Raw genomic sequence first — 25,492 nt, forward strand, 5'->3', positions numbered from 1 at the left:
AAGGGTGTTGGGATTTGTCTTGCGTTTCGTTTATCTCTGCCTTGAAAGCATATCCACCTGAAGAAAAGTCAGCCATGAAATGAATATGAATCCTTCCATTGAAAGATTCATGATCAAGACTCAAACTGTTCTTGAAGCACACCAGTTATTTCAAGATTTGCCTTCTCAAGTCTACACCAATTATTTCTGTTTAGAATTTTCCACATAGAAAGAGGAAGAATGGCTACTTTACTTCCATAATATACTAGTTTTCACTTACTATCAAGGCTCTCCAAGTGATTTCAAAGCACAGAAAGAACCCCAAAACTGGCAATGAGAAAAGGAAGATGTCCTGCTATGGCTACAGAGAGCATCTTTTCATAGAATTAAGGGGCTAGTACTCTTCTTTTTTCCAACACTTTCATACCTCTGTGCAGCAAAGCACGTACTTTGCTGGTTTGTTCTGTGATTACACCCACAATGAAAACTGAATAGATGCTTTCCTGAGCTGAATGCCCAGCACGAGCTGCTTTTGCTCACCGGACCCTCACTGTCTGCAGCTGGGCCTCCCACATACAGCTTAAATGGCACTTAAATATAGGAAACCACCTTTTCAAAGCCTGGCAGAGAAATGCTATTGACGTTTGACATATTCTAGATTTAAATTAGATCTTACCCATTTCTCCCCAGAAGAAAGGGTTGATTCCACCTGTTGTGCAGTTGTACACCAACATGTTTTTTGGTCTGGAAAAGAGAAGTATTATTTTAAGCTGTATTAGAAAATCACCCAAAGCTTTAAGTAACAGAACATGAAATCTAACAGCCCAAGAAACAGTAACATCAGCTCATAAAAAACCCATACTTTTCATAAATATAAAAATGCAGTATAAAATACAAAGTTTTTATAAGATCCAGTCAGATTCTGGAAAACAAATGAAGTTAGTAAAGACAGTTGGGGTTTAATAAAAATAATCCATATATAACTCATGAAAAGTTAGAAAACCTATAAGCAAAGTGTGCATACTGACAAATTTCTGATTACATTTTTCCCCAATAGTTTCTCTAAGTATATTGTAAATAATTGGCCCAAGCCAACCTCGGGGACACACTGTATTTTACAATCATTTTCTTAAAGGATATGATTTTTGCTGCTTTTTAAATTCCATTTGTTATGGTGGTGATTACGAATCAATCCATCAAAATTCTCATTTTAATACCAAATAAAGTCTGGCTGTTATTTGGGCATGGAACTAAATACAGATTACACTGGTTTAATGTCTTCCTTTAATATAAGACATGAACGGCTTTTTCAACCTAAACCTGCCTTGCCAAGGGTGCAAGTGATCAATACAGCATTTTTCTTACTCTGCATTAGCAGGTGAAGCCAAAATACTAAAAGAAGTGAGATCTGGCCTTGAACAGGGGACAGCAGCTTGGCTGGAAGATACAGCATCTCAGTGCGTCTACGGTGCCTGTGGTGCTCAGAGCCTTTCTCCACTGGATGAGGCTCCCCATGATAAGCTTTCTTTTAAAAACTCCTGTGACTGAAGAGACCAGGAGAGAGAACCCCTAAACCTGGGATAGGAAATCTCACACAGCAATATTTGAAAACTGCATTTGGGTAATGCAGCGTTAATGGTGCTTTTTTTAACAATGCTGTGATATCATGGCATTAACTGTGTATTAACATTATTATAATCCCCAGCAGGCTTCTAGGGATGGTTAGTACTGATAGACATGTGTTAGGCTCTGAATCTATGATCTCCCGTAACTTTGAATTACTGAGTAGAAGTCTGATAGAGTGTTAAACACAAAAATGCTCAGTAGTGCTTTATTTGGGAAAATGCATTATCGAAAAAGTACGGCAACTCACTAAGGATTAAATCAGTAATACGTGCCCATGTAGAAAACTCACCTAGTACTACACACATAGCCTGATGGAAAGTGCACTGAAGTGAAAGCACAGACTTCCATTTATTCCAGTAGGTCAGGGCCATGAAACACCTTGAAGAGATTTCCACTGAAGAATATCTCCTTGTTGATTTTATTCCCTTCTCCACTCTGCAGCTCAATCAGCGACCTTGGTAGAGTGCAGAGCTTTGTAGACTTCTACACTATGTACTGAACATTGCAATTCTCTGCTAAGTTTTAGAATCTAATTTCTGTTGGTAATGTCACATACCCTGAAGGAAACTCACTTTCTGATTAGATGATTGCAAAAAAATTAAACCATACAAGCTATTTTTCAAGACAGCACCTAACCCAAAACGGTCTGAGAAATCAAATTTACAGAAGGCTTGGGCTCTTGATTTTTGTATACAGATTGCTAACCTTGGGGTTATGCCTAGCTAGACAAAGCCTTAAATCAAGTTCTGCGATTGCTCCTTTAGCCTATAATTATTTGTGTGGGAACCAGATTAAAACCATGTATCTTTTGCCAATGAAAAGTCAGAAAAGATGGCATTTCTTCTACCACGGCCAGAGCCAGGAATTCTACTTGTGTGCTGGCACTGCTCATGAGCATGTGTTCACCTCCTTTTCCAGCTTTATGAACAAGCTGTAGTCCTCTTCATCTGAAGGCTCTCAAGAAGTGTATGTATGAGGAGAAGCTGTATTTATTTTTCCCAGTCTATGTTGCTTTGTCTGTTGCTGATGGAAAGGCACAAAACAATGAGATAAATAAATCTGGAGAGCCTTTTAAGATACTTTTAGGATCCCTGTATTTAGGTTATTTAGGTTACTGTATGCAGCTCTTCCTCAGCTCAGAGGGCTTACTCTGTCTTTCAGAGTAAAATACTTATGCCGTTTATTTGTCTGGTACTGATTTCCCAGAATTGCATAAACATCCAGAGTTATTCATGTGGTTTACTCTGCAGCACTTCCTACCTAATGATTTAAGGTCAGAGTCACAGGAAAAGCTCACAGGAAAAGCGTTTAAATCATTAATGTCACTTACATATACCCTTCTAAACAACGACAAGAATGAAGGTTTTTTAGATCATGTCCCCTATCATATGAACTCATATTTATATTGTGTTTTCCAAGGAAAATGCAGTGCATTTTCACCAAGGAAATTCTGGGGGAGAAAATGTGAACCAGAAAATGAATCAACCAGGCTCTCACATAGGTTTTCAATTAGCACCTGGCTCCCTTTAGAATCCCGGTACAGGTAATAAATGGCCAAGTCTGGCACAACAGGAGTGCCTTCCTACCTGTGCACAGCAGTGTACCACCCGGCTGCAAGCGTGAGGTTGATGGCAACGTCTACTGGGATCATATCTGCCACTGCTTCGTTGTTGGCAATGACAGTCCGGAGAATCCCTTTGCCTGCCTGTGGAACAAAGGAAAAGAGTCACTAACGTAAGACCATGGTAAAATTTCATCAGCTTGGACTAAGGGAACACTGTCATGTTAGCACTTTTCAAGCCTGGCACCTGCTGCAGAAGAGTATTTGGTTTCTGTGGAAACAAAGATGGATCCCAATATTATGTGTTTCCAGAGGAAGTCTGAGACATGATGACGACTGTGCTGCATATAACAAGAGAAGCTGTGACTCTTATTTAATTCAGTATGAAAGAAATACCTTAGGAAAGAGATATATTTGAATTTAATGAAGTAAAATTCCAAGTGATATCTGAAGATACATTTTCTGAAATGACACAGGCTGACAGTCGTCTGAGTGTCCCTCAAAGACAGTAGTTACTTTGGAAATGACACCAATAGACTCTGAAAAGTTTACTTCCTTTCCTTTGGATTTATTCACATCTTCCTCTTCTCAAAAGCTGTATTTGTTAAGCACAAAGATACAGTCAGGACATGGCCCCTGCCTTGAAGAGCTTGCCACCCAATGAAACTCAGGAAATGAACAAGTGAAAATACAAAGTACTGACAACCAATATTTTGCTTTGGTTGGAAGTGCATCTGTGAGGGGATCAGTCTCCCCAGTATGTACATATTTAACCTGAATGTTTATGAAGGAGTTCCCCTCATGACCAATTAGTCTTTGGAGGTTCCATAGGAGAGAGATGGCAACAGATGGCAACAACATGGCAGACTGAATCTAAGAAGACAATTCAGCAATGTAAAAACATGGACATGAAATGGGGTGAAGGAACTTCACATTGTGTGGCACATAGGAGGGCTGAACAGAGCACATAAAAAAAAGAAACCCCCAACAGCAAAGTCAAGGTTGCAATCAAGTTACCTAGCACGTGGGAAATAAAACACAGTGAAGCTGAGGACCCAGTGAAAAACCTGGGAGGATAAAAGCGCTAGTGAAGCAAGGAATTTTCATGAGCTAATACTCCTGAGCAGTCTCTTCTCATCTTTGGTGCAGCTGCAGAGGGATCGTAGACAGACTCAGAAACAGGCAAACATGTAAGTTTTCCTGTATGACTCCATCCTCCTCAAACCCATGGCATGCAGTTAACTTCTGCTGCCCTAAGCTGAACCACACATATGCTTAGAGATTGAAACCTTAACCTGGGAAACCTGGAGCATCCCCTATTTTTGTTTTTCTTACTACTTACTACTGTTCTAACTACTATTTTTCAAGGGATCAAAAGCAAAAAGAACCGAAGGAAGCCATCAAGCTTAGCCATGAATTTTCCACTGCTGTGAACGCACGCCTGCTAAAGAGCACTGTGTGATCAACTGTCACATTTTTATAGGTATGCTGAAGACCTGTTTGAGGTCTTCAAAACTAGAAAGTTTGATGAATGTGCTGCAGACATACCTGTATTCAAGCAGCATGTGATGGTCATATACACATGAATGAATTAGAGATTTCATATATTGTGTATTTACTAAAGACTTCAGGTTTGAGTGTTTTAAGTTACTTTATGCATTGGAAATGGTTTGGTGCTCCTTTATCAGGTATGTCTTGATTTCTCTTTATAGCTGATGACTCTTTTCTCTTTAGTGAAGTAGAAGCTACTGCAGCTGAAGCCTCCAAAATCATTTCCCAGTCTGAGCCTGATGTTTCTGGACAGCCTCCCAGCTGAAGTGCTTTAGGGCAAGTCATTGTCCAGAACATAACTTAAATCACAGTTCTGCCTTACAGATCCACTGCCTTGCAGGGAAGAAGGTCTTTATAGGTAATATGGAACAGTGAGACAAAATGCCTCAATTACAGTCCAGTGGAAATGTAATTAATTTCATTTTGTTCTTCAATCAACAAAGCTTCTCCTCACAGCAGCTCAAGCAACTGTAGGCAAAAGAAACATAATCACATTACCTAGAACAACTTGAACTCCCATATTTCATGAATATTTAAAAGAAATATATCTATTTATGGAATGAAATGATCAAACTCAAATATTGTAGTGGTGGCTGAGGAAAAAAGTCTTCACAAGGTCTGGAGTTTGGATTCTTCCTAAATGATCCCAAAGACCATCTGAACCAAATCTGAGTCTGGGGGTTGTCCTCCATACAGGATGAGCTTGGGCTAGAAGTTAAAGTTATTTTGGTATGGGGGAGACACCTTAAAAACAAACAAACTGACCACCAAAACACTTTGCTTTTGCTTTCTCCATCCTTAATTAAGGCAAACAAAGCTATTTGAGTAATAAATACAGTTTGAAGCCAAGACAGCTGGTTGTAATCACACAACTTGCAGGTAATCAAGCTTAGATGGTGATCATAACTCAGGTAATCGTAACTCAGATGTTGAAGGGTTAATTTTCAAACTACCAAGCAGGAATTACCAATTCACCACATCCAAGTACATTTATTCAAACCATACATTTCTTTCCCTCACCCCCACCTTCTCTCCAGAACAGCAGAAGTGTCTTGGGCTCCCTAATAATAAAAAGTTTTCACTTCCAGATAACTCATACCAGTCCAGCTAAGTTCAGGAACAACTGGAGATGGCAAAAGACAAATACCGTCTTGTCAGCACTCCCCACATGCTTCTCCACATCATGGAGTCTCTGCTCCTGACTGATACTAGCCAACACTGCTGCCCGTAAGGCGAAAGAGTTGTTGGACACAAAAAAATAAACCTGGTGTGTGCACCCTGCACCTATTGTCATTGCTCTTTTTTTTTTTTTTTAATTGGTTAAGTCTTGATATATTTACATATCAAATCATCACATTTCATCACTGGAGAGCTTAGTGCAGATGACAGGAATTTCATTGTATCTTTATTTCCTATACTGACAAACCTCAAGAGTTTCAATCCTGAACCAAAAAATGCCATTTCTGTTTCAAAATTGTTTCACTGCAAGTTAAAGCTTTTCTATAAAAGGGAAGTTATTTACTACACTGACCCTAGAATCTCAAAACCTTTACTTTCCACAGAGTTAATCTGGAGATAAAGGTACAAGCTGGCATCTGTGTGTGAAACATGGCCTGAGTGAAGCAACCATTAATTCTACTGCTGCATTCGGTAGGGCTAGAAAGTTTTTGCTTTGAAGAACAGAAAATACTAGTTACTGGTATGTGTGACAAAAGACAAGCATATAAATTATATGCAAGCTCTAGTGTAAGCACGTAATGCAGACACTATTAAAAACATGACATATGGACAAAATTTCCAGATACTTAACCATTAGCTGTTTTTTTACTTGTTGGCAGATTAGAAGAAAGTAAGAGGGGGGAAATGCTTTTTAAATGACAGAGTATTTGATTGGCATGTTTTTATATGGCTGAAAGCACACAAGTTTGGCCTGTGTTTTCCAACATACCGGCATATGATAACATCTTTACAGCTAGCTGCTGTAGTTTGTCACTTAGGTCATTCACTTGTGGGGAACAAAGAGCAATGCACTCAAACTTTTTTGTATGACATCCATCTTGCAAACCAATTCTGGACGAATTTTTGTTACAGACTAATGCTCAAAAGTAATCATAAAAACATCAAAACTCACAGATACCATTACAAAAGTTAGAACCTATCACATAAAAATGTAAGGAGCGGATCTGCAAAATGAAGTAACTGCAGAACTTTATCGTGATGAGAACATCATGAATGAAACACTGAAAACAGTACAAGATGCTGTGAGTAGAGCAGAGCGACAGTGCCTGCTTTATGAGCAGTCAGCAATGAGTAAAAGGCGGAGGGGTAATTATTTTAAAGAAACTGTGACATGAATAGAAGCTAATAACACTTTGTGAATACAAATTATGTGTTTTGGGGGCTTTTCAATGTCTCCGAAATGTGGGGTTTCAGATAAAAGCATTAGCTGGGATATACCCACTAATTTCAACGGCCCTGTGGATACCAGTAGTAACAGTTTCTATTTATGCTCTAGTTCAGGTATAAATGAGCTTTTCTAACAAGATGATATTTGGATTTTATTCTGCTCTCCTATCATTCTAGACTATTAATCCTTTTATACACACTGCAGCAGGCTGATTACAATAAATTTTTTACAAAATAATCAAGTTGGACAAATCATACATGAACAAAAATATCTGCCCATAGCTATACAGCATTATGTAGTGACAAATAGACCCAAGGCAACATTTTTAGTTCAGAAACAAATACAAGCCAGGAGAAGAGGTACACAACTTTTCTGTTTTCATATGTTAAATTGTTAATGATTGTTTTCATATTACAGGCAATATTTTACCAAGTTATTCATTATTTCCCTGATGGGTTTGTTCCTCAGCATTTTGCACAGTAGTTATTTACACCAGTGTTAAGCAAGGATATAGTGAATTATCCATGTGACTGGAAGTGTGTGAATTGATAGTTACACACATCATTTGGGTGTACTCTACCCATGGGCAAGTGCTGTGTAATGCAATGGCAAGTGAGACCCAGAATCTTTGTGATTTGGAATGGTCACAAACTATAGCAATGGACTTAAAAGCAATAGATATGACAATAAATGAAAGGATGGATAATGCTGCCTTGTACTGATGGTATGGTAATCTGGCCTGGAAAACTAAGTTCTGTTATGACTCAAGTTTTGACACTTGTGATTTACCCTACTTTCAAGGATGCATCTTTTGCCCTTTCTTTGAAAATTTGCCCAAATTTGTCCAGAACTTTTTCAGAGTTTTTAGAGGCTGTAATTCATGTTAGTGAGCCAGCAACATGAATACTCTTTCAATGTCCTTTTTTGAGCACAGCATAAACAGGCAGTCTTTTGGGTCCTACATGCATATAAATGTATGGCAAGTGTGTGACATCTTTCTACGGGATTCAGAAAACTGCTATGATACTTTTTCACACACTGTTTCTAAGTGGGGCTGTAGAGTAACTTTACAGTTGCTATTTTAGGCACTCAAACTCCACTTTAAGGAGAGCTTAAATAGTAACCAGACATACCGCAATAAATATTCCACTTGTGCCATTGAAGTTGTCAATCCAACCCTGCAAAAAAGAACAACGATTACTACTTCTTTCAATGACACATTGCTTACAGTGGCTTTGAAATGGTCAAAAGCTGTAATGCTGTGGTGTAGACAAAGAAGCAACAAGACACCAGTCACAATGGATGCCAGCCTATCTGGGACAGCTGCCAGGAAGCTAGCCAGTACAAAGTACCTAAAGGATTCTAAATAGGGGATGCATTGTACAATACCTCATTCTATCTGCAATTTACCAATCAACAACAAAATCTAATTTTGTTTTTAGAAACCACTTATTTACTATTATAACTTGGCTACAGGAATAAACTCTGGCTTTAATCACTACAGTGTCTTGGTGCTGTCACACTTGCTGAAAATGGTCAGTGTGTTATATACCCTCTGACATACAACATGCAGATGTCACCAAGACTGATTTAGTTACTCCAGCTAACATCTAAGGCAACTGCCACTTGCGGGAGCTAGAGTTAAAAGCAGTGATGAGCTGTCTGACCTGAAACAGGTAATGACACTTAACAGGGTTCACTTTTTTTTTCCAACATGGGAGGTTTGGCTTAGAGCCTTGGCTGTATCTGAGCCATCTTTGGCAGGCTTCAAGCTGCATGAAAGCCAAAGGTGACTTTATGTTGTCTTTGCAATTTGGCTGCAATGTTAGGGCACATTATTCTTACCAGTATGTTTAGCTTAGTGAATTATTTCAGTCCAAAAGTACCGCTGTATTTAATCACTGTGCGGCTGACATTTGTATCTGCAACAGGCCCATGCAAGTGTGAATCCAGAAAATTCAGTGACTACCAACATAAGACAGAGATACCGCACATGACTATCAAATGCTTTCCAAGGAGCATGTGAAGTCCTGTGCACAGTGGGATCTCATTAATAGGCTAACTAGACCATGGAAAGACCCAAAGCAGAATGCATTAGGACTACAACCGACCCTCCTATCTTGTGTTTGCCCAGTTAGTACAGAAACTCCCCTGTGTGCCTGTCTGGACACAGTCCTCTGCCTGTAAGACTGTCAGTTGCAAGTCCAACATTCTGCACCATTATTATCCCAGCCTTGTTATTGTTATTATTGCTTAAATGTGTTCTTTTCACTTGGAGACAAGAGTTTTTCCTGAAGATGTTGAAGTCTTCCTCTTCCACTCCAGCACAAGTCTTCTACCTCTTCCACATGTTTTCCTACGAACTGGAATACCTGTTTCTCAAGCAAATAAGTAGGTAGACAAGTAGGTACAAGTGGGGAGAGATTTCCTGACAGTGCTGCAGCTGCAGCAGTTATCACAGAATCATAGAATAGTTAGGGTTGAAAGGACCTTAAGACCATCTAGTTCCAGGCCCCCAAAGACCTCTCAGCTTACCGGGACATTACACATATTAATGCTTACTGGGAAAGGCTCATGCCAGCTAGCTCCCACAATGGATGGCCTGATGATAGCAATGTTCAGGTTTCCTTTCTCTTGCTGAATCAAGTATTCTGACAAGGCTTTGGTGTAGGTGTAAGTGTTAGGCCAGTCACCGAGCAGCTTGGGTGTAATGTCTTCAATGATAGACTCATCCAGCCACCTACAGGAAACAAGGAGACCATAATTACCTGCTGTACAGAGAAAGAAAAGACAGGAATACTCACCTGAAACAAAGGACAAGCCAGTCAAAGCCATTTAAGACAAAGCAAGGAGCAAGGAGCAACTGGTCTGGATTTAGAACAGCTCTGTAGGAGAAAGGTTACTTTTGTCCTCAAAATGCAAAATAACCCTTGTGAGCTTCACGCTATGCTGTCCAGCTCAACTTCAGGCATCTATACAATCACATTGTAAAGCAATCTCTTGTGTGCTTTATGCTTCACTGTGATCTGTAACAAAAATAAAGCGGTGGTCTGATTGAGGTTTCCAGCCAAGCACTCTAACCAGGTAGCGCTCAGCCATAGCCAACACAGTCCCTATATGCTCCCAAGCACATTTCATGAGATTCCTGGTAACCTTGAGTTCCTGAGTTGAGTAGCATTATGAAGGTCTCAAAAGCCAGAACAACATAGTAGATGGATAGCATTCTAGTATCACTAGAAACAGTGTTAAATGCTCCTTCCCACCCATTTTCCACAAGCTTGTTGACATAGGGAATTAGGAAACTGTCAGTGCTAGCTAAGTAAAAAAACCCCAAACAGAAGTGTTTTGTTTTTTGAAACAAAACCACCCCAGTATTTTTTTTAAGGTATTCAGGTATCTAATCCATCAGAAGTAGTTATGCATATACCTCTTAAAAAGTGGCCCTCACCACTGCAGTGCTGCAGGGATGGCCTAAGGCTCAAAGGCCCTGGCACACCTTCAAGACATCACTGGTCCTGCCAGCATTTGGGTCTAAAGGACAGGAACTGGACGTACTTCCAGAGCCCTTGCACTCCGCTGCCAACCCCTGACAGGCTTTCAGCAGTCTGGTGTTACACCACAGAAACAAAGATTAACTCCTATAATCCAATTTGTAATTAAGTCAATGGAGTTCAGACTGAACTGCTGTGCTCTTCCCAGGGGCATTGCAAGGATACTGTTCCCTGCATATCCCTGCTTCACCCCTCCTTACCCTGAATTTCAGAAGCAGGTGGAGGTCAGGGGGAAAGGAGTGAGGTTGAAACTGGCACACCTGAAGAATTACTTGATTATATCACCTTAAACGTGCAAACACCTGATGGCTCAGGTGGCACACTGCTTTTTGGATGGCTTTCATCAAACACAGACGGAAATACTACAGGAAAACTGACAGATGAGAAAACACCGATTCACTGAAACTGCAGAACAGTTCACATGGAAGGGTTGAATTCAGCGATCCTTCATGTTTGGAGCACATTCAAAAGATGCTGGCAGGTTTTAGAATATAGATTTTTTTTAGTTAAAAAAAAGGCCTTGTGGAGGCACAAATACCTTCCTTTGCAACCCTAGTCCCATACTTCAGAAACACGCATGGCAGAAAAAATGTTTAAGCATAAAATATGAAGTTGAACTACACTGAGGCTATAAGCAGCACACAATATTGACTTAATTTACAAAGCCTGCTTAGGCAGCCATTGAACCCAGCCTCCTCAGGGGCTCAGCTAAATTGCAGTTGTTTGAATCTGTTGAGTAATTAATTACCAGGCTACCAAAAGGAGATGTCTATTTCTGCAGAGCCTGAAGACTAGGTTCATTTGGGAACTCAGACTAAGCTGCATACAAGCCTTCTTCCCCTTCTGTTGCCTTCTATTTGTATATTTTTACTTAACTAATAGATATAGCTCACATGTTAGCATTCTTATGAAGCAAAGGCAGGTGTAGAAGTACAAGGAAAAGCAACTTCCCCTAGTCCTCATCCTTCCCAGACAGGCCTCTGCATTACTTTCAGTGGCCATCAAGGGGACCACACTCCTGCCTGTCTCAGGGTACCACCCTCCCAGGTGATTTCATCTACCAGCACTATCATCACAGGAGCGCTGAGCTGACAGTTCAGTGAGGTGAAATGGTCCTCTTTTCCTGTGACCTACTTTGAAGATTTTGAAATGCTAAATCACAAAGCTATGTCTTTTGCTCACTGCTGCAATTGCCAGTAGAAACAAGAGATGCAAATGAAACCATTAGTAACCTCTTCCTTCACCATGTATATGTGCCAAATCACTCTGCCATAGGAAAACATAACTGTGTTAACCGCTTTGCATTAGTCAGATGCTCTCTTTCTTGTAAATAATGACGGATCTACGTTTTCTGCAATAACAAACCCAGTTTTTCTTCGCTGTGTGCTGTGTTGCTTACCTCAGCACACCCTTCAAAGCTGATTTCCCTCAGCTTTAGATTAAGGCAAATCTTGCTTGATGTGGCAGATTATACGTTTCCTCTATTGGCCTGGCAGCACTTAGAAGTGTGACTTTTGGTTTACACAGATTAAGCCTAAGGCTTTAGTTGCAGGTTAAACGTCAAAATACAGGAAAGCAGGGATATAACAGGAGGATAAGAACAGAAAAAAGAAAAAGCTGGGAGTCCTATTTGGGACTGTGTAAACTGCATAAAGAATCATATGCATATATCAAGTGCATGGCTAAAAGTATGATTAAATAAGTCTGTTATTGCACCCATTTGTGTGATCATACCCCCTAATGCACTTGCAGAAGAGCACTTTAAGACAAGAGTTGTTTGCGAAAATAATCTTTCACAGCTGGCTGATGCAAAGCATGACATGCGTTTCTTCTCCCTTTTTGAAGGGAGTTTATATTTTCTTGTCTGCTTTATTCCTCCCCCCCCCTTTTTGAAGGTAACGTTCTGATACCTGTTCGTCTTTCTCTTAAACCTTCTGTACTCAGATATTCACGTATTACTTCTTCCACTTACATGCAGAATTACTCCACTTCCACATCCACTTACAAAGGTGCATCACTCTGATCTCCTTACAACCCTGCTTTGTCTTCTCTCTCTCTCTCTCTCTCTCCAAGTAATCCTCTGCCCTTCACAGTTTCTCAGTTTTCTCTATAACATTCTGCCTGTGTTCTGTCATCCCAACATATAATCAGATTGGTTTGAGTTGGAAGAAACATTAAAGACCATCCAGTTCCAATCCCTTACCATGGGCAGGGACACCTTTACTAGATCAGGCTGCTCCAAGCCCCATCAACAACGGGTGCTCAACATCCCAGGGGCTTTCCCCATCCTGCTCCTTCACACACTCTGCAGCCCCATGCATCTCTTTATATGTTGCCTTTGATTTCCAGAACATCTTCGAAACCAATGACCCTGGAGACAAGGGTCAATTTTGAACAAGGCCCATCTGATTTCAATGCCTTTGAAAGCAGTGGTTTCACTGCTGTGTTGTTGTTGCTGTGACAATACTGTAAAGAAAAAGATGTCATCCTAGCTGAGGGCATGCTGTGATTTCTCTTTCACTGAAAGTACCAGAAGGTGGTGAATTCTGGAGTGTGAAAAACAGGGAAAACAGAAAAAAAAATAATTTAAAATATAGTAAAAGAGCAAGAACCCTAATTTCTAATTATGTGGCTAAGAAAAAGGCCCTCAGTACCAAGATAAACACATTAAAGCACACTCTGACAGCCCATCCTGTCACTCAGCCTTTCTTTCAAACACCATTCTCTCTGCTGCATATGCAAACTACAATAAATAAATTCTTGGTGTCTTACATGAAGCAGCTGAAGTAGCTGGGGTAGCCAGGGGTAACCTCTGGGGTGGCCAGGCACTTCAACATATTCCTGATTAGCATTCAGACCTTTGCTGGAGTCTTATGTCCAAAGTTGCAAGTAATGGTAAGTTTTTGGGAGCAGTGAAATGTATTATTGATAGTGATGAACCCCAAAGGACACTGTAAAACTGAGTCAGTGGTCAAAAAGGTGGCAGATTAGCTTCACTAGAAATAAAAATAAGATAATGCATTTAGGGAAAAGTATTCTAAATTGGTCTTAGAGGTTACAGAACTCAGAACTGGCAGCTGCAGCTCAGTAAGAGCTAGCTGATGGCTCTATGAATCTCAAAAGTCAATGAGTAGCAACAGACAAAAAAAGTCACTAACATGTTGGACATCATCATGTACTGAGAGCAAGACCAATGGTGTCATTCTGAAACTGTTTAAATAAAACTTTAAGTTACCACACCTTGAGTACTTCATCCAGTTCTGTCTGGCCTCTGCACCTCAGAGTGGAATTAAAAAAGAGGCAGAGAGGAAGGGCAACTAAAATCATCAAGAAGATAGATCTGTGGGCATATGAGGAGGCAGTAAAAAGGCTGAAACTCTGCGATCTGCAGAAAAGAAGGTCCAGGCTGAATGAAATACAGATTTACAGAACTGCACAGGCAGTAAATAGGGCAAATGCTACAGATACTGCAATGCTATGACTATGGGACATGTAATAAAACTACCAGCATGACAGTTTGAAACAGGTAAAGAGAGCTTGTCTGTACACAGCAGTTGGTTGATAAACTGGAACCTGCTGCCACAGGGGGTTGCAGAGGCAGAGTACCAGAAAGATCCAAAAGGGATTGAACAAATTAGTAGATTCAAAAACAGCTCAGAAAAGAACAGGACATAGCACCCCTCATTCATACAACAGTTCTGGTTTCTGGGAAGCTACAAGGGGAATGGGCTGCAAAAGTACCCAGATTGGTGTAGTCACCCTAACGAGCATCTCCCAGTGCCACTGTTCAGAGCAAGATATTGGGCCAGGCAGTCCATTGCTATCATGCACTAGGGCATTTCTTTTATCATGCTCCACTTGCAGAATAAATGATAGATGGCTACTAGCTGGAAGTAAACATGCCAAAGAATAGAGGCTACTGGAGAAGTTGAAATAGAGAACACTGATTTCTACTAAATTTTCTGGAGTAGCACTTAATGAAATTATTTCTTTAGACAAACATTTTATTGAAATAAAATCCTAGTGCTTCTCCTATTGGACATGAATTAATCTCATCTCCTATTACTGTAAATGAAGGAGAAGAAAGATTTTATACCAGCTCTTTGGGTTACAGTTCATGGGTCAACTGCTTATACCACATAAGTAGCATATAACTAGAAAATAAATGAAAACAAAACTACAGCTGTGGGAAAATTCTCTAAGGGGAAGGTTTCCTGGGGCCTTTATCAGTAGATTTTGTTATTCTTTGTAATTATTCTTTGTTTCAGTAAATGCAGTTAAACAAGCTTTTTTTGTTGTTCCCTTGAAGTCCTGGATTCTCACACTGAACTCTCTAAGAAACAGCCCTTTTCTGACTTACTCCCATATAATTCCAGTTTAATACTTGTTTAATACCACAGAATTGTTGAAAAAGATGGAAACACATTGGGAAGCTGAAGAGATAAAGGAATAAATATATGGTATATGAAAAATATCAGTTCTTACTAAGGTAGCAACAGAGGTAAGGTAGACTTACAGAAAGCAGCAACACAACTCCATTCCTTATTAGCAAATACACTTGTGTGTTAATACACTCAATGCTGGACTCCCATGAAATTACACACTCTTTTTAGAACTGTGTGAAAACATTCAGAGGTAGCTGGAATTGCAGGGTTAATAAGTGCAGTTTATGCTATTTCCTAACACTTTGTATCTGGAGAAGTATTCTTCAGCTCAACCAAATGTTTATAAAGCATGATTCCAGCAGCTCTCCAGATACAAAAGCTCCAAGCCAGAGTCTGTATTTCTTCTGATTTCAAAAAATGAAACAACTCAGTAAAGCTAGTTTCAAGATAAAACAGAAAGGACAGACTTACTGGATGACATTCTGTGGACAGTACCACCCAAAAGCACATAGGACAACAGCTCTCTTTTTCTTTGGTCTCACCCTCATAGAACCATAGAATGACCTATGTTGGAAAAGACCTTTAAGATCAAGAAGTCCAACCATGACTGCCAAGGCCACCACTAACCCATGTCACTGAGGGCCTCGTTTACACAATTTGTGAACACTTCTAGGGACTGCCCTGGGCAGCCTGTTCCAGTGCCCTTTTGGTGAAGAAATTGCTCCTAATGTTTAACCTAAACATCCCCTGGCACAGCCTGAGACTGTTACCTCTTGTCCTGTCGCTTGTTACCTGGGGGAAGGGACTGACACCCAACCTCTCTCCATTCTCCTTTCAGGCTGCTTTAGAGAGTGATAAGGTCCCCCCTGAGCCTTCTCTTCTCCAGACTAAACAACCACAGTTCCCTCAGCTATTCCTCATCGGGCTTGTGCTCCAGCATTTCTTGCTGGCATGGGTGTGTGCAGACAAGGCAATACAGCAGTAACAGCAACTATGAACAGAAACCCCACTGGTGTGGGCAATGTGAACAATCCAGAGGTCTTCTGCAGAATGGCGCAAAACCAATGTCAGAAGAGGTGATGCAGTAGGCAAATCCTACTTACTCTATTAAATCAAAGAGCTTCTTGGGTTCTGCTGGGGGTGGGTAGATGATTTCATCTATGCATTTCCGGACACAGTTTGCATAGGCAGTAGAGATATGGATGAAGGCCTCAAGGTTCTGCATCTGCCGGGCCAGCTCTAGAAGTCGCTGCGTGCCCAACGCATTCAGTTGCAGGGCATGTCTAAAGAGAGTGGGGGAAGGAAACAAAATGTGTTACACTGGAAAGAATATATGGAAGCTGAGCATTATACAAATCTCAAATAATGAAAATGGATGTAGGAGAAGAGAATGGATCACAGCAGAGCAGAAAGCTTCAATGCAATGCAAGGGCTAAACCAGCTTCCAGTTAGGTTTACTGTTCTGGCCACAGAAAGTCTCTCAAATATTTTTACTCAGTTTGAATGATCAGAGGTAACATTCCTCTAACATTGTTAAATTTGACGTATTTACCACCCCTTTCTGGAACAAATATTTCCAAAACAGATGACCACAGAGGTGTTATGGTTCCTATGGTGCCCTGTCAACTTTCTCTTTAAGGGACCACTGCTAAACCAGATAAACATGGTTTCAGCAAGCAGCAAAAGGTCCTTTGGCCCAGGAAAAGAGATTCATACTGAAAGAAACTCAATTAGAGAGAACAGCTTGAATTCCTAAGGAATGGAGAAGACAGCTAATAAACATAAGAGAAAAAAAGAGTCCTGGTTAGCAAGGTTGACCCTGAAGCACAGAGTGTTACTAGAAGTTGTCCTGGACCTATCTGCAATGGATCTCAGTGAGCAGATGTTCAACTCTGTTGCACGCTTTGTACTGTAAGGAAGACACTTTCCTGCACAGAAGGGAAAAGGCTAAGGAATATGCAATCTGTTCAGCACAGGAACATAAGCTTTCAACAATGCATACGAGATTATAAATAATGCTATTAAGTACAGCGTATACTAAAGAAATTAATTATATCAACATTGAAGGGAAATTGTAAATAGTCCTGATGAATGAAAACAGCAGCTAAGAGTATGATTAATGTTTGCATCACAATATCTAAATTCAGAGATACTTATTTTTTTTTTAGTATGATGCTACTAAGAATAGAGTTTTCTACATATTTCTTTTTCCTCCTGCTCTTCTAGCAGGATGAATCCTTTACTTTAGCTATACTTCACATGAAAGCTACTCTTCCATGTACATTTCTATTCAACCATATCCCTTCTGAGAAAGGAAGAACAGGACTGCGCTCAGAATACAGGCCCAGCACAGATTGCTGCTGATATGGTCAGAGTTCTTTCAGCCTTCCAGGGGAAGTTCATCTAACCCTGGTGATTTGTTACTCTTTTTTTTCCTATTTATATTAAAACTGCATCTACTGATATTTCAGTATAACAGAGTTTCGCAGATTTCTACCCTCAAGAGTTCCATCTGGAGAACTCCCTAAATGTACTGAGTGTTGATGCCAGTAATTCAGCAGTTTCTCTGTTGCTGCCTTTCTAGTATCTTGATAGCACTGCTTTTGCACCTCCCTTTTCTATCGGCTCTACATATTCTGTGGTAGGCTTTGGAGTTCTGCCCTGTTTAAAAAACATTTTTATTTTTTTGTGTTGTTAGCAAGTTGCTGCTCAAACCTCTTATTTCAGCAGCAATATTGTGCTTTCACATTTAACTTGTTAGAGCTTTTACTCATGTGATAGATTTTATTACTCAGATAGGAATAATTTCATTTTAACAACTTCTACTATTTTGCCATTTAATCAAATCTGCCTGCAAGCAGATGACCACTTAAACTTTTTCTTTTAACTGCTTTCTAGCTAGCCTCCTTATTAAAAATGTAGTTTCCCTTTGATGCCACTGAGACATATTTTTCATAGCATTTTCATTCATGTATTGATTTAAAATCATTTATAGGTATTAATGCAGTGCAGTGCTTTGCTACTTATATATTCATTCAGGTTCTACACATGGCTCAAGATTATGTCAAGAGCTGCTTCCTTTCTGGTGGGTTCTCTACTTGTTGCAAAAAGCAATTATTTATGGTGGACACACTGGATATCTATTTAGCCTACATATGAGCAAATGAAGACTGATATTAGTAATTGTGTTTTCTACTCTCAGTGTTTTCCAAGAAACTGTGAAGATCTGACAATCCAGAGCATCCCCCTTGGTTTGTTAACCTTTATGATTCGCATAGAGGCATTCACACATCTAATCTTGGTTTAATGGCTTATTTCTTAATGGAAAGCCTGCCTGGAGAGGCATTCCCAAGGGAGCTCCTTCAGAAACTGAGCATTTATTGTAAACAGTTAATTACTCTGAGTGTTGGGTATTAAAAAACTTGGGATAGGCTATTTTCTTAAACAACATCTTATTTTCCTCTCAGTTTCTCAGTGACAAAGAAAGGCCATTAACACTAACTTTAGAGACAGACACAACACAGTTTCACTTCAAGCTGTCTCCAGCTAGTTCTGTCAAAATATCTCCCTCTTGACCTAAACCACACTTTTCCCTATCCCCATTTTAGGTCAAACTTAACTCCCTTACTATGTTACAACCCAAGCTTGCAGTACTTCCTTCTGTTCCCATGGAAATCTGCCAAGACACTTCACTTTTGACGTGCATATGCACATGACATTTTCAGAGCATTTACATTGCACACGCAGTGCAGAACCACATGTAGCATTGGAAACGTAAGTGGAGAGCTATTACCACTGCTATACAAGAGATGCACTGAATGTTGTATTATAAGCTATCATGCACTCTGAATTGTGCTCAGTGAATACAGAAAGAAGAAAGGAGCACATACTTCAGGGGTTCATCAAAGCGAACTGTTGCTGCACAATGGAAGACAATATTGATCCGGGTCAGAAGCTCCTCTTCATCTTCAGCACTGATGGCCAGCTTGGGCTGAGTGAGTTCAGCATTAATAGGCTTAATCTTCTCGTGGAAATTAGGGCAATCTTCTCGGACCCTGTCAAAGACCTTGAATCACAAAGAGAGAGAGACCAGGTACAGAATTAGGCTACTGAGATCCCTTTGATTAGCAGTCTGATCATGTCAGTCAAACAAAACTGTCACAAAAGAGAATTCCTGATTCTTTCAGAGGGAGGACACAGGTGAGATGATAAACCAGTTAATTCATTTGTTCCCTCTCACAGGAAAACCTCACAGGGGAAACAGAACAAAAATACAGGAGGTAATGCATTGCCCTAAAGAGAAGAATTACTCTTCTCTGCACCACTCATTTCCTGGGACTGCCACTGAAAATACCATATTTCCACATCTCCTGCAACCACTTGCTCTTTGACCTCAAAGGCTGCCTGTAGGACCATAACAGGAGCTAAAGAGGAGGAGTGCAGAGTACAGAGTGGGAAAACCTGTGAATCATTAGACTCAAGCAGTTTTCTTGGTGGTTTTACAAAGGACTTGAGTAGAGGAGAGGAACAGGGCACATTTTGGCTTCTCCCTTTGCTACTCTTTGCCTACTGTCACTCTTTGCTCATGTCAGATGAGTCAAACTGCCTTTGAGATGGAAAGATGGGGAATCTCAATAACCCATACTGCTAAAGCTGTTGACTGCCATCAGCAATTTTGCAGAACTGGAAAGTGCAGGTAGTTGGCCTCTCAGGCTGTCTTCCAGCCCTTTTTTCCTATGAGTATGATCCACAGCTCTTCCCAATGCACATTTTCTGCTCAGCCTTCTACAGAATGACAAGACTGCATCTGTCCACTAAAAAGTCCCCTACATTTCCATATACTGTTCTGTCTGATGACTTGCCCAACCCAGCTTTTGGCACCTTGCTTTGCCTAAAATCTGAGATGGCAGGTACCCTGAACAGTGAGATAACTGTGCACAAACCTCCAAAAGAAAATCAATACTGTCATCACCTGTCAGTACCTATATGAAAACAGCAGTTTCCTCAGTTCCTATTTTTACTCTGAGTAGCTCAGTCACTGATAACAGTATAGCAGGTCTGGGTGCAGTTCTGCTTGCACTGTGAAAACAGATGCCTACTGCAGGTTCCGTATGGAGACCTTTTAGTTGGTCAGTCTCACAAAGATGAAGCCTGAATTTCAAAACACTACATGAGCATGCTGGAGTAGTCTCTGAAAAAAAAAAATACCTTAAGTTTTAGAAGCATCTGTTCTAAGGGGTTTGTACTGTTGGCCAGCATTACTGCATTAAAGTTCCTCTATTTGGGGTCAGAGTGACAAGAAGGGTAGAAAGGATAAATAGAATAGAGACGCTGTGGGATCTGAAGAGGTATAAATCTAGATTTCAAAGGATAACCACACTTAAAAGGTAACTAGACTACTAACAAGAAAAAATAAGCACTGGGAGAGGTTGCTGGTGAGTGCTGTGCGCCACTACCTTTGCATGCAAGAACTGTCTAGATAAGCACTGCCAGGAAAGGCAGGAAATACTGAGCCTGCCTTGGGGTAGGAGGACATGCCAGCTGGCTTCTTGGTAGGTCTGTTTTTGGGTGATTCCTCTACTCTGTAGCTTACTAACCAGTAACAATGAGTTTGTAAATCTCTTTACTATCATGGCCTCTTGTTTTTCTAGAGATTGTTCTGTCTTTGATTTGCCCAGTGCTTATGTAAGAGTGGAAATGGTGTGACATGAATTAAACATACTAAAAGAAAAAGACATATGAATGATTAAACTGATACTAACAGCAATATTTTCTTGTATGACTAAGGGACTGCCATCTTCCTGTTTATCTGACAACCAAATTTAGAGAAACCTCAACGTTCTTAGGGATGAAGAAGTTAAAAGAAAATCATTAGCCTTCCGCACTATGCAGCACACTCTATACTTGACTTCATGTATTTTTCCTTAAGACACAGCTGCACATCCTTCATAAACCTGAAACTTCAGCAAGTTAACAGAAGTCACGACAGGGTAATATTTCATTTCTCTCAGTTGCACCCAACTACATGTGTATTCCTGTAATGTCTAGGCCAGAGAATAGATTTCTAAACAGAGAAAGCTAATCATCAACAAAGATGTTGGTGAGAGCCAGCTGGACTGTAGGGACTCAGTTCCCAACAACTTACGTTCAGAACAAGGTACTAGCAGCATTAACATCAGTAAAAAACTTGTCTTCTAACAAGAGGGTGCTAGATTTGCTGTCCAAATAGGCATCATCGCATGAGAGGTCACACATGAGCAAGCCCCAATGAGACAGAAAATCAAAAGGTTTCTCAGACAACCCATGTAAGACCAACGCCTCCTTGTCAGAGTTTTAGGAACAAGTCTGCATTTGTTTGTTCTTTTGCAAAGAGAATGTAAAACTCCATCCAATGAGAGTTATTTTATACTGGGTTTACTTTGGCATAAATAATGCAAAGACAGAGGAAGAATGAATCAGCCCTTTCTCCATTGCAGACATGGCATATAAAAAGAAGTGTAGTATTTCTCCTGTGCCAGCCTTGATCAAATTTGGACAGTTATATTCTGCCTACATGCCATCTTCTCCTGACATTCCTGTTGCAGATAATACCTCCTTCAGTTTCTGTGCCTACTGCTAGGTATTTCCTACTGCCACATGCCACTTAACAGCTGTAGTTTTCACCCCCTCTGATGATTCACTGCATTTCTCTGAAAGATGAAGGCAATTTCTAAATGCAAGCTCATAAATCAGCATACTGCTTTGGAAACCTTCTGGATCACAAGAACATTCAGTTCATTGTCACCATTAAATCAGATAACAGGAGCAGCTGTTTAATCAAAGTTTGCACCCTCTTTTATGGAATTTGAAGATTTCAGATTTGTCAGTGCTTTGCAGGGAAGTGCAAGAAGATTTAAAGACAAAACAAAGGCAGCTTATTCCATACTGTGTCCTATAGTTCAAAGAGAGCTTAACATGAAGATGATGCTTAGTCTGCAGGTAAACAGTAATTTTGATTCTGCTCTGAATTCTGATTAGTTCACCCAGAGTATATATAATAAATCCCCAGTAACTGCATGAAGCCTAAGGATTGTTCTCTCTCTTCTTTTTAGAAGCTGTCTGCCAATGCAAAATATATTCAGTGGACAGAAGTGGGCTGGCGTGCTGTACTGTTGGAAATGCACAAAAAACACTGGCCAAGTCAGCAATGCTCCAGAAGTGATACATGAATTGCCACAGAATTATAGTTAAGAGAGATGTTTGATTTCAAGTCATCCAGTATTAAATTGAGGGAAATAAATAATAAAATATCTTGAGTTCAGTGTCTTTGAGCATCTTAATGCGTTCCAGAGGCAACACTGCTGCCTTGACCAAAACACAATAAATAAACCTAATAGCCGCTATTCTCACTTTAAACCTCAAATGGGATGCATGTTTTGCATAGGCTGTGTGGCCCCTCAACAGAGGTGAGAATTTCACTCTTAAAATTTGCTGATTTTTTCTTACTTTACAACCAGGCAATTCCCATTTATAGTAATAATCTAATCTCTGCGATTTCGATGTTGTCCTGGGTTCAGCACTAGCAGTCATTTTTCTCCTTCTTAGTAGCTGGTGCAGTGCTGTGGTTTTGACTTTTGGCCTGGGAACAGCGCTGATAACACCGATGTTTTTAGTTACTGCTCACATGTTTAGTCTGACCAAGGACTTTGTGAGCCCCATGCTCTGCCAGGGAGGAGGGGAAGCTGGGAGGAAGCAGAGACAGGACACCTGACCCAAACTGACCAAAGAGGTATTCCATACCACAGCACATCGTGCCCTGGATGTAACTGAGAGTTACCCAGAAGGGCTGGTTGACTGTGGGGTTGGACTAGGTATCGGTTGGTGCTCGGTTGGGCTGGGGGGGGGGGCAGTTTTTGGTTGGCGGGTGGTGAGGTGTTGTATTCTCTTCCCTTGTTATTTCCTTTATCATTATTATTATTGTTGGTAGCAGTAGTGGTTTGTGTTATACCTTAGTTACTAAACTGTTCTTATCTCAACCCGTGGGGGTTGCATTCTTTTGATTCTCCTCCCCATCCTTCTGGGAGCAGGGGGAGGGCAAGAAGGGGGGGAGTGAGAGAGAGACTGTGTGATTTATGGCTGACTTTGTTTAAACCACGACAAATATACGTTGTCAAGCGCTTACTATGAAAGCGGAACATCTACAATTACTCCAACATTATACCTAAGTATGTTTGATAGGCATCTCTTTCCCTATTTTTGCCCACTTAAGCTCTGACCTCCCTTCCCAAAGGAATCTCTAACACAGTGTTCTCTGCTCTTGCATGAAAGCATGTAGTAGTTCAGAGAGATTTCTGCCCATCAATCATTCAATCAGAAATTTTTCACGACCACAAAGATACAGAAATCTCAAAGAAAGGGCAAACTGCATATCTATGGAACAGCACAGCTGAACAATAAAGGAAACACTGAACAATGTAAAATGCCAAAGGCTTTGCATCTTCCTCAGAAGACATTTTCAGTGAAGCAAATACAAACTAATGAAAAGTAGAGTGCCTAAGCCATGGTTTACTTTAAAAAGAAACTTGCATGAGTTTGGTTTGTAACTGCCTTTCAAAGAAGCCATGGTAGTCCTTCCTTTTTTGGACTTACCAGTCCACATGCCTAAAAACCACTATCCAAATTATACTATTTTAATCAAATGTTGCCAGCTTTTTTGTTTTTATGTAAGAACAATAAAAAATGGTCTTCGCTGGTGCACAGTGTGACTAGGTGTGTTTAATAGTTGCTGGGATATTAGGCTTCACTAGGAGGATTATTGGAAGATGGTAACTTAAAGTATGCATATTTCAAGTAATTACTGTACAAGAACATTTAGAATGGAGAAAAATGAGAGAATTCCCACACAATCTCACATATGAGAAACTACTGAGAAGAGTAAGGTTGAAGAGTTCAATTAAAAAAAGGCAAAAAGCCCCTGCCCTTTCAGATAAAGAAATGGAAGGGATTGCTTAGCATAATTCAGGAGAATATAAGCACGAATTGCTTCTGTGAAGGATATACGATTTATTCTAAGCAAGACACAGGCCAAGTGGTAAAGCATCTTAACAGTTCCTTTAAAGAACAAGATGTTTATTGGGTGTTTGGAATAATTTTAAAAAGAAGGTGTTTGAAATCCCTCTTCTGAACAGAGCATTGGTATATAAATGCTAGGGAACTGGCTATACATAGATACACAGAGTAACACCCTGGCACACTTATCCATCCCTCTGTGATTTCAATGGCAGTATCATAAATGGGTATGAGTGACCACCACAAATTTAAACTACTGAAGTAGTTTGAAGTCATAAAAATAACTCTTAAAAACTACCTGATCTCTGCAGTTTTATTCTGCTGAAAGAGCTTAGCAGAGTTGTGTTTCTACTGATAAAATCCTGCCATACAGTCCTGAAGGAAGGTTGGGACAGAACTGCTTAAGAATTGCCATTGTTGCAATTTTGCAAAATAATTGGGCAGCTTCTTGACATAAAGTAATTAGCTTGCAACTAATTTTTCGCCTGGTACATTTCCAGCAATAAGCATCAGGATTGCTCAGTCAAAAAGTGTGAAACTGCAGTTCGGAAAGCTTTAATGGGGGTAGAGGGTTTTTTTTTTTTTTTCCCCTCTCTTTACCTCACTTCCTCTTCAGAAAGTTGCTTTTAAGTATGGTTCTTCTCAGGACAAATAAAACATAATTCATCTAATCAGTCAGAAAGCATGCCACAGAGTGTTCCTCATTATAGGAAAACAAATGGCTTATGCTTCAATCTAGAGCTATTACTTTCCCCTGACTGGAGCTAATGTAGTAGAAATACAGTACCCATGACCAACATCTAGTAAACAAAACAGCTGATTATTTAAAGATAAAGACTACAGAAACAAAGAGATGACAGACAGTAAATTTCAGTATAGGTCAGCTAAGGCTAATATGCATAGCCAGCTACTTAGGATGTGGTTTTAAACAGCCAATTTCCTGGAAAATTGGCTGCTGACAAAGCCTGCTGTTTTCTAGCAAGAATATGCGGGTTATGTGTTAATTACTCTGGAACAGTAAAAGGAGCTCTTTCAGAGGCAGGCATCGTATATAGGAACATTAGGGACTTCATAGACATGGAAAAGCTTTTTGTGGTCCCAAGTACCATCTTACAGGTAGGTGGACAAGTCACAGACAGAATATGGGGTTTTCTTACAGATACTTCTTGTACCCCTGTGTGGTGCTTGGACAGAACACTACCAGCATTTGATGGTATACTTGACAGTGAAAACAGGGGAAGAATTTAAGTGCAGGGAACAAGAATGGTAACACTTGGAGCTTTTCCTACAGGAACCATTTAGCATGTCTCTTCCCATACATATTTGAAAACTGTTTTCCTTCTCATCCCTCCTCCATAGCTGTGCCCCAGCGTGGGCATAAGTG

General features: G+C 40.2%; 1 protein-coding gene across 1 annotated transcript in view; it reads right to left on the bottom strand.

Annotated features, from left to right (window-relative positions):
• Positions 1-25,492, bottom strand: part of FAR2 (fatty acyl-CoA reductase 2) — a 137,109-nt gene that overhangs the window by 11,854 nt on the left and 99,763 nt on the right. Inside the window, exons 3-8 of the mRNA XM_061358116.1 lie at positions 18,951-19,126; positions 16,164-16,343; positions 9,687-9,864; positions 8,258-8,302; positions 3,192-3,310; positions 656-723 (exon numbers count right to left, since the gene is read on the bottom strand). Of these exons, the coding sequence (XP_061214100.1) occupies positions 656-723; positions 3,192-3,310; positions 8,258-8,302; positions 9,687-9,864; positions 16,164-16,343; positions 18,951-19,126 (766 nt within the window). The remainder of the gene's footprint in view (positions 1-655; positions 724-3,191; positions 3,311-8,257; positions 8,303-9,686; positions 9,865-16,163; positions 16,344-18,950; positions 19,127-25,492) is intronic.

This window comes from Neopsephotus bourkii, unplaced genomic scaffold (genome assembly GCF_033783945.1).
Source record: "Neopsephotus bourkii isolate Nb327-2 ecotype Australia unplaced genomic scaffold, CSIRO-AGI_Nbou_v1 NB_107, whole genome shotgun sequence".
Lineage (NCBI taxonomy): Eukaryota > Metazoa > Chordata > Aves > Psittaciformes > Psittacidae > Neopsephotus > Neopsephotus bourkii.